Raw genomic sequence first — 10,389 nt, forward strand, 5'->3', positions numbered from 1 at the left:
GCCGCCTAATGCACCAGCCTCGAGTTGCATTCTGATATTTCCGTTGCGGAAAATAAATGAGTCATGAGACCCCCCTGGCCACCGGGCTACCACGTTGAGAAGGGATAGGTTGGCATCACAGATCACCTGCACGTTGATGGAATTTTTTGTATTGCATTTGATGTATGATTAATCATTATCCGAGGGTGGTTTAATACGCACATGAGTACAATCAATCGCGCCAACCACATTCGGAAGACCAGCAATCTCATAAAAATCTCTCTTAATCACGGTTTGCTGGTCGTCAACGAATGCGAACCGAATGTAGGCCTACTCCTCAGTGAGGGATTTAATAGCCTCCAACACTGAGGGCATCATTCGGCTGATGGAGGGCTGTGAGATGCCAGACCTATCCCCGATCTCACGTTGGAAAGTCCCGGTGGCCAGACACCCCAAGGTCGACAGCACCTGGACGTGGACAGGTATGGCGCGTGAGCGCCTGGTTCGCCTCCTCAACAGGGGATCAAGCCTGTTGACAAAGCTCAATAAGCACCTGTCTTGGGAGACGGAATCGACTTATGAGCCAGCCGTCATCCTCTGCCAGGAGGTCCGCCCGGTCTCTGAAGACCCGTTGGGCCCTGAGTCGTTCACCGGGCTCATCCTCCTCCTCCTCCTCCTCCTCCTCCTCTTCTGCTGCTGCTGCTGCATTGACGTCCTACAAAAGAGCCAGGTATGCCATTGTTGAGATCAGATGACTGGCAAGGCTCATTTAAATAGGTGCGTGAATCTACATTCATGTTTGTAATTGGTCGTTTCTAATGCTTGTGATTATTGTCACCTGGCTGATGCGGGGGTGCATGGCTTTAGGCCTACAACACGCTAGATATGTCTTTTTTATTTTCTATTATTTTGATTATTATTATTTAGATTATTATTATTATTATTATTTTGATTATTATTATTATTATTATTATTATTATTATTATTATTATGATTATGTGTGTGTGTGTGTGTGTGTGTGTGTGTGTGTGTGTGTGTGTGTGTGTGTGTGTGTGTGTGTGTGTGTGTGTGGTTGTGTGTGTGTGTGTGTGTGTGTGTGTGTGTGTGTGTGTGTGTGTGTGTGTGTGTGTGTGCGTCAATTTAACAAAGGTGCAGACGATCAGAAATCTGCAGTGATTTGGCTCTAAATTAATCGCGTGACTGTTGAGCGTTTAGGTGCATATACCTCCATAGATTGATTATTTTACAGTTTGCAGAAAAAGTCACAGGAACTTAGCCTACAGTTCAATACAAGGTCTGCTAACAGGATTTTATAATCCAAGAAAGCACTATGGCTTGTTTCCATTAGGGTAAGGGTTCCTTCATATTAAATTAATCTGAACATTAAAGACACAACATGTGTCACCACATCAATATAATTATTGCAATGTGTACTGTATATTTAATACACAGTACAAATTTCAATATACAGTACAAATTGCAACAATTATATTGTTGTGGTGACTAGCTGGTGGTGGTGGTGGTGAAGTTTAAATAATTGTGCCACCTCATAATTGTAAAGTGCATTGTAAAGTGCAAATTTGTGTTTATTAATTACTTGGTTAGGTTAGTTATAATATAAGCATAATCTATGTCAGAAAAAAAGGGGAAAAGAATAATAATATTTGGATCCGTTAAGGGAACCGTTAGGAACCGGAACCATTAAGAAGGATCCGGTAAGGATCCGGAACCGTTAAAATCCTAACGAATCCCAACCCTATAGTCTTGGCTGGGGACTACACATAAGCAACAGACGGACAAGTTTCATTGTTTGTTAATCCATCTTTTTATTACAAATCATAAATTTGAATTTCATAAAGTACTTTACATTCACAATGTGTATTCACATATTTACACATCAAGGTCGCTCATTACAACCATGATCAATCTTGGTCTCCTCTTTTGACTGGCAAAACAATTCACACAAACACCAATACGTGTATATCCCATAAGACTGGAATTAAAACAATCAAGTGCTTACACATGAAAACAAGTGCATGCAGCACAAGCATACTAATACAGTTATTCACCAGAGCTAGAAGAGGCACGAGAGGTCCAAGCTCATCTACACTGTGCATAATCTCTGCAATAAGCAACAGTAACATATTGGTCCATTTTACACACATTCCCACAGTGTCTGCACCGTAGGCATACTGCAGATTGTTCCCTTGTTTTGAGGAATTTTAAGAAGTTTGCCTCGAACATGAATTGCTTCTACCGGAAGCCCATGAGGAGAATGTCTGAACCAATACACCACAATCCTCAATTTACCCTTTTCAGTCACATGATGTGGGACATGCCACTTTAGCTCCGTTTATAGTCCTGACAACTGACAAAAGGCATTGCCATCGTGCTCAGCTGATATACTTTGTGTCCAGGCTCTGAACCTGGGTCTTTTGGCAGGACAGCAAGATGGCGGGGCTGGCATGCAAAGCCTTCTTCAGGTTGAGCAGGCGCAGGCACTGGGAGCGAAAGCGCGCGTCAAAGAAGGCATACAGGAAGGGGTTGAGGCAGCTGTTGACGTAGGCCAGACAGGTGGCGTAGGGGTGAGCCAGGAGGAGGAAACGTAGGAAGGCACAGGAGTCCGGGGCCAGGTTCAGATAGGAGAGAGCGTCGGCACTCTTCAGCACGTGGAAGGGAGTCCAACAGGCGGCGAACACCACCACCAGCGTGGTGATGGTCCTCAGCAGTCTCCACTTGCGCTGTTCTTCCTTGCGCAGCATCTGGCCGTCGAAGTGGCGCGTGACGGTGCATCCGATGAACCAGTAGCACGCCATCATGGCCAGGAAAGGTAGGAGAAACCCCAGGACTGAGGAGCAGAGGCTGAGGCCGGCCACCAGCAGGCTCTCTTTGTTCTTATCCGTCACCACCAGGCTGAAGTCCATGACGCAGGAGGTCCGGTTGCTCGTCTCCTCGTGTCTGGTGGTGCGGAAGATGAGAGTGGGCGCAGCCAGTAGAGCAGACAGGAGCCACATCACTGTCAGGGACGCCCTCATGTGGCCCCGGGTACGAAGCTGTGAGCTGGACATAAGAGGACACAGAGAGGGTTGTTATAGTTAAGTAAAAGTATAGCTAAAGGAAAATTACTTGAACTATAATAATAATATATAATAATTTGAACTAATACACATTTTATATAAACGGAAATAATATTTAAGATACCTGTAAAATGGATTGTTTGTTTTAAATAACTAATCATAGATAAAATGTTCTTATAGTTTTAATCTTTCTTCTTCATTTCATTCATAAAATAAACCAAAATAACTAGGAACCCCACGTTTAAAACGTTCTATATTGAAATTGAAAATAAAAAAGTCAAAAACCCAAATCAAGATGAAAGTCAAAAACTCCAATCACCTCGAGGAGGAGCGTACGATGGCCAGGTAGCGGTCGTAGCTCATACAGGTGAGGCAGTAGACGCTGGCGTACATGTTCAGGTGGACCACGTAGCTGCTGACCTTGCACAGGGCCACTCCGAAGGGCCAGTGGTAGCCCGTGGCCGTGTACACCGCCCACAGAGGCAAGGTGAGCACGAAGGTCAGGTCGGCCGCGGCCAGGTGGCCGATGTAGACGTCGGCGGTGCGCCGCCGCTTATCGCCCCGCCGCTTATCGCCCCGCCGTGCCCTCCACGCGGTGAAGATGACCAGTCCGTTTCCGGACAGGCCCAGGGCGAAGATGAGCACGTAGAGCAACGGGACGACGGAGTACGAAGGTCCCCACTCTGAGTAGTCGCACGACGTCTGGTTCTCCTCGTAGTCATAGTACTCGTAGACGCTTTCGTTCTGCATCTCCATCTTTTGTTCCTCTCTGATGATCCCGTTCTCGTATTTTGAAATCTCTATTTTTTTGTCTGTGTGTAGGTTCAAATTAACGAAACTTCAAAAACAACGTCCCGTCGTGTGAAGCTATACTTCCCAGGAGAAGTTGTCAGCACTCTGAAGTGTGTCTCACATCTGAGTGGTCTGACCCTTATATACCCCTCCTAGCCTCACCTCCAACCTAGAACATGCCCTAGTCCCATCCAAGACATGTCCAAGCCCCCTCCCTCCTGACATGCCCTAGCTCCCTCCTAGGACATGCCCTAGCCTCCTCCCTCCTGACATGCCCAAGCCCCCTCCCTCTTAGGACCCATTGTTCCTCAATTGGGGGTAACCCCAGGGGTGCACAGAGTACTACAGGGGGTACTTGAGAATAATAACAATAATGACGTAACATTTTAACAAACGTTTTAACATGCTGATCTGTAAAGTGTTAAACCCCCCCAAAAACAAACTTGACCAGCACAACTGTTATAGAATTGAAAGCAATAGGCCTAATTTATTAGCCATTGTGGACAAGTCCGCGATTGTGTTCTTTTTTAACCCTTTTGTTACACCATATAAATAAACACAGGTATATTTTACCCAATGCAGAATATTCCATAAAAAATATTTCTCGTCAAAATATATTGAAGTACCATCATCCGTGCCCATACCCGAGGCGGGGTTGGCGAAGGGGCCTTTCTGTGTGGAGTTTGCATGTTCTCCCCGTGTCCCCTAGGGTATAGTACCCTCACAAAAAGCATGCAGTAATCCTGGTCTCTAAACTACCTCCCCCTGGCCAGCTGGGGGGGCCCGATGGAAGGGAAAGGAACTGGTCGGAATAACGTGTTCCTTCCACGCACTACGTCCGGCCGGGGAAACTCTCCCCTGTCAGGTGAAAATAAGCAGCTTGGACTCCTCATGCATAGAAGGAAGCATGAGGTCAGTCCGCTGCCCCCCCCAGGTTAGCAGAGGAAGTGTAGCGCCCAGGATTGCATTAGATAATTGACACTGCAGGTGAAAAAATGGGTTACAAAATTGTGGGATGAAACATTTTAGGAAAAAAAAAAATATATATATACAGCAATACATGGCAACTTGAGATACTCTTCTTTAATATTTCGTCATGGCTTTTCACAAAAATAACAAAAAAGATAGATTTCATGGGGGGGCTCTCATGCATGGGGGGGACGGGACATCGGTGAAAAATGTGCATATATTTTTTTTAATATTCTTAAAAAAAGATAAATTAAATTGGGAACTTCTCCTTTGGTCAACCTATTCATAATATGTGAGAATAAAAATATATAAATATATAATACAAAATATATACAAAAATAATAATCATTTAATATACAAAATAAATCATTTAATATGCGCTTGAGTGCATTCATTCACAGAAAGAACAGTTTGCCAGGCCAAAGTTAGGAATCACAAGCGTACAATAATCAAGATATCACAATGATGCCGCAAACAAAATACTAATCATGTGAGATTAAATGGAGTTTCCATGATAAAATTCACTGCACTATAATTAAACTACATGGAGCATGCTGTGTGGACATGTAAAAATGTAAAATGATCATTACACTATAATTAACAGCATGAGCTTGTGTGGACATGTCGTTGGTTGTTCTGCCAATGAGCTGTTTAACAATGGAGTGTTCTGTCCATAATGGCTCCTTCTCACACCTCATTGAATGGACTGCGACATAATTTACATTTCAACAGTTGTTGTGTCATGGCTGCCTACTGTACTGTACATGCTAAACATGTAGGCTGCAGAACAAACTAAATGCAATGGCTTGAGCCATGGTGAACTTCTCAGCAGATATAGCAGGTTGACAATTTGAATAGAAATGTGCCGTTACCATGAATATATTTATTTGCAGAGGGCAAGAGGGTCCACTTCAGGAAGGAACAGACAGATCTTTTAATATATATATATATTTTTACTTTACTGGGATCCAGTGGAGAGAGGGGCCAGGATATGGGATGAAAGTTTGAGAACCACGTGCTAAACTAAATGGAGTTAGTATAAGGGCTAATTCTGCATTAAACACCATGCTATCATCATATCAGAGTATCTATCCATCTCTATCTAAATGTATATAAAACACCATGCTATCATCATATCAGAGTATCTATCCATCTCTATCTAAATGTATATAAAACACCATGCTATCAATCAAATATTTCAATCAATCAATCAATCAAAAAACACCTTGGTGTCCACAGATCTCACAGGGCATAAAAAGGTGTCCACTTTAAAACGGTGTGACCAAAGTTTAAATAACTCAGGTCACTTGCTAAGTCAAAATTGCTTTCACACCACGGCGTAAAAATAAAATAAAGTTTCCACTATAAATGAGCTCGCAGGGAAGATCAAATTAAACAGCTGTATGTTCGTAGGGAGTTCGATAGACAAGGACAATATTTATTGCGAACGCAATGAGCACTAACTATGAGACCCTGCAGATCATGTCTGTCTGTCTGTGTGTCTGTCTGTCTGTCTGTCCCGCTGTGACACCACCCGCCCGCCACCAGAGGGCGCAGCTGTAGCACACAAAACACACGCACGCACACGCACACGCACACACACACTCACACACACAACTTAACTTAAAAAAAAACTTAACTTAAAATGAAAAAGAAAAACCTTAACTTAAAAAAAAACTTTACAAACACTTAACTTCAAAAAACTTAACTTCAAAATAAAATCTTAAAAAACACAAAAAAACTTAACTTAAAAATAAAATCTTAAAAACTTAAAAAACACAAAAAAACTTAACTTAAAAAAACCTTTAAAAACACAAAAAAGAGAACTTTAAAAAGAAAACCTTAAAAAAGTATGTAATTTATTCTAATTGTTGTTATTGCCATTTACGAGCTGCGTTCGCTTCCCGCGTTTGCGCGTCTTATACTTAGCGTTATACTGCTCCTATATATCAAAATATTTCATATTTCAAAACAAATATAGGTAAATTCTCCTTCTACAGCACGGCCACCCAGGCGTAGGGTTGGGATTCGTTAGGATTTTAACGGTTCCGGATCCTTCCCGGATCCCTCTTAACGGTTCCGGTTCCTAACGGTTCCCTTAACGGATCCTAATATTATTTTTTTCCCCGTTTTTCTGACATAGATTATGCTTATATTATAACTAACCTAACCAAGTACATAATAAACACAAATTAATTAATTAAATTATTGAAAATGCACTTTACAATTATGAGGTGGCACTATTATTTAAACTTCACCACCACCACCAGCAGCAGCTAGGCACCACAACAATATCATTGTTGCAATTTGTACTGTATATTGCAATTTGTACTGTATATTAAATATACAGTACACAATATTGATATTGTTGTAGTGACAAATGTTGTCTTTAATGTTCAAATTAATTTAATATGAAGGACCCCTTACCCTAATGGAAACAAGCCATAGTGCTTTCTTGGATTATAGCAGACCTTGTATTGAACTGTAGGCTACGTTCCTGTGCTTTTTTTCTGCAAATTGTTTATAAAGTAATCAATCTATGGCGGTATATGCACCTAAACGCTGGGCTCTCAACAGCCACGCAATTAATTTAGAGCCAAATTAAAAGCACGTTAGTAGTTTTTATTTTCCATTACGTTACTAGCCTGGGGAAAGTAAACCAGCCTTGCATCAGATCGTCCCCCGCTGGCTGTGGTGAAGCTGCGGGGAGAGCAGGCACGGCTTTCCGCATGGCTCTCAAACGCGATGTGTAGGCATATTGATTTTGAGATGTTTCCTCTATGTTCACGTGGTACAAGTTGCAACAACCTTTGCTAGCAACTCTCGCATTTATTGCACTTTGCATGCTCACTGCTCAGCCTCAGTCATTTCCCTCTCTGTTAACCACACTTTGGCGACATACTTATACTGTCCCACTCGCTCCACACCACAGCGGTCGCTGAATGCACAGAACAGTGGGCGTATCCTCCCCGACCCCACTCACTCATGTAGGTGGGGTGACGTCACCCCAGGCTCTGCTTGCATGCAGGCACAGGGACACAGCGGAGCTAAATGACAACTGATGAGATCCGTTTGGGGAACCGTTAATAAAAAAACGATGGAACCGGCTCCGGATCCGCAATGTCGGAACCGGGTCTGAAATGGACCCGGTTCCGAATCCCAACCCTACCCAGGCGTGGAATGCTCTGACCCCTTCCCTCAAAAAATGCAGATCACTTACATCTTTTAAAACAGGCCTGAAAGTCCACCTTTCAGTAGGCCCAATGAAGAGGAATTGATCACTTCTCTTTTAAACAGGTGACCATGCTCCCTCCTAACTGTCTCCCACTCTGTTTTATATTTTCCTGTAATGATATATTTTGTTGTTGTTACTGATGATATTGATTGGGGTGCTAGCTCGTCCTATTGGGCTTTGTCTTTGTGTGAACACAAACACGATGATTTGATTGGCTGATCATCATGTCATAGAGATGATTTGATTTTCTGATGTACATATTGGGGATAAAAAGAGGGGCCAGAAAAAGTGAAGACGCCAAAAGTGATTTGTAATGATTTGATTGGCTGAGCATGGAATGTGATGTATTAGATAGGAGCACCCCTCACTTCACACAAGTGTGATTGTCGTTACTGTATTCTTCATGGCTATGAATTGATTGCATAGGGTCTGAATGGAAACAAGACCGCAAGGACTTAAGTGTTTGACTGTACTCAACTCTGTGCTGTTTTTGATCCTTCAGCTATTAGTGTAGATTTTCATCTTACACTAAAATTAAAATCCCATTGAAAATGAATGGAGAATGTCACGTCATAATGTCTGAGCAAATAGTTAGTGTCTATTTTACGTTATTGATGTACAGGTTTTACCAAATTGTACGGCGATTTCTATGCATGAGGAGTCCAAGCTGCTTCTAGTCACCTGACAGGGGAGAGCTTCCCTGACTGGACGTAGCACGGGGAAGGAACACGTTATTCCGACCAGTTCCTTTCCCCTCCATCAGGCACCCCGGCTTGCCAGGGCGAACTGATATGAACTGCAGTTGCTGCCAGTTCATATATTTTTTATTATAGGTTTTGGGTTGGCAGCACAAAACACTTCTTCTGTGAGGAGGAACCCAAAACGCTACAGACTGTAGTAAAACCTGCAAGGAGGGTTTAAAATCAGCCCGAGAGGCTGGCTGTAGCTGGAGTTGTACTGAAGCTGATGCCACTAGGACACAGGACGGAGACAGTGGGGGCTGTAGTGTAGCATGCCACTAGGACACAGGACAGAGACAGTGATGGCTGTAGTGTAGCATGTAGTGTTGTCACGATACTGGATTTTCAACTTCGATACGATATTTGGAAAAGTATTGATATTTCGATACCACGCAACCACAGCGAAAGAAATACGAGCGACCAGCTACACAGCGGGGAGACAGAACTTGTCACAGAACGACATGGTCTGTAGTCTGAGTGCTGCACAGGCTGTGCGGTGTGCGCTCTGTTTGAGAGAGTCAGGAGGAGGACTGCGTGACGGGCCGGCCCCTCCCCTCCCTCAAGGCTCAGAAGGGAGGGGGCTATAGGCCTACTCTTTGTGTGTGCGAGCATGTCTCAACCAACGGGAGGACGGAGCTGAACAGTATCGATATCGATACTATGGAAAAGTCATATAGAACCGTTTAATTTTTTCAGAATCGATATTTATCGATATATCGATATTGTCGACAACACTAGTAGCATGCCACTAGGACACAGGACAGACAGTGGGGGCTGTAGTGTAGCATGCCACTAGGACACAGGACAAACAGTGAAGGCTGTAGTGTAGCATGCCACTAGGACACAGGACAGAGACAGTGAAGGCTGTAGTGTAGCATGCCACTATAGGACACAGGACAGAGACCGTGGTGGCTGTAGTGTAGCATGCCACTAGGACACAGGACAGAGACAGTGAGGGCTGTAGTGTAGCATGCCACTAGGACACAGGACAGAGACAGTGAGGGCTGTAGTGTAGCATGCCACTAGGACACAGGACAGAGACAGTGAGGGCTGTAGTGTAGCATGCCACTAGGACACAGGACAGATACAGTGAGGGCTGTAGTGTAGCATGCCAAAGAATGTTCCCTGGTTGGATGATGAATTGAGGAGATTAATGGCCAACCGTAATGATGCAAAAAGAGCTGCAGATAAATCAGGGTTATTATTGGATAGGCAACATTACTGCAAACTTAGAAATGCAGTGACAAAATTGAATAATAATAAAAAGAAGGAATATTTTGTGCTTAAAATTAATGAGGCTAAAAATAATAAAAATATGCTGTGGAAAACGCTAAATAATATAATGGGGAGGAATCCAAACTTGTATAACTCTTTTATAGAAACAGACGGGTCATTTATCACAAAGCCGTATGAAATAGCCAATTATTTTAATAATTACTTAACAATGGGTCAAATAACAACATCACAAATTGTATAATGAGAGGAAAGGAGTGTATGTTTGGATTTCACCAGGTTGTGGAGGGAAATATAGAAAAAATACTATTACATCTATCGGATGACAAACCTTCAGGTACAGACAATCTTGACTGCAAATTAC

The 10,389-nt window shown here is 43.1% G+C and overlaps 1 protein-coding gene across 1 annotated transcript; it reads right to left on the reverse strand.

Moving 5' to 3' along the window:
- Positions 1 to 2,372: 2,372 nt before the first annotated feature.
- LOC310867533 (apelin receptor B-like) lies at positions 2,373 to 3,812 on the reverse strand (the record flags this gene model as incomplete). Its single annotated transcript, XM_083777648.1, has 2 exons — positions 2,373 to 3,039; positions 3,376 to 3,812. 2 exons carry the CDS (start codon positions 3,810 to 3,812, stop codon positions 2,373 to 2,375), a joined length of 1,104 nt encoding a protein of 367 aa, XP_083633774.1.
- Between the last annotated feature and the right edge of the window lie 6,577 nt (positions 3,813 to 10,389).

Source organism: Protomyctophum parallelum (assembly GCF_964188405.1).
Source record: "Protomyctophum parallelum genome assembly, chromosome: 12".
Classification (NCBI taxonomy): domain Eukaryota; kingdom Metazoa; phylum Chordata; class Actinopteri; order Myctophiformes; family Myctophidae; genus Protomyctophum; species Protomyctophum parallelum.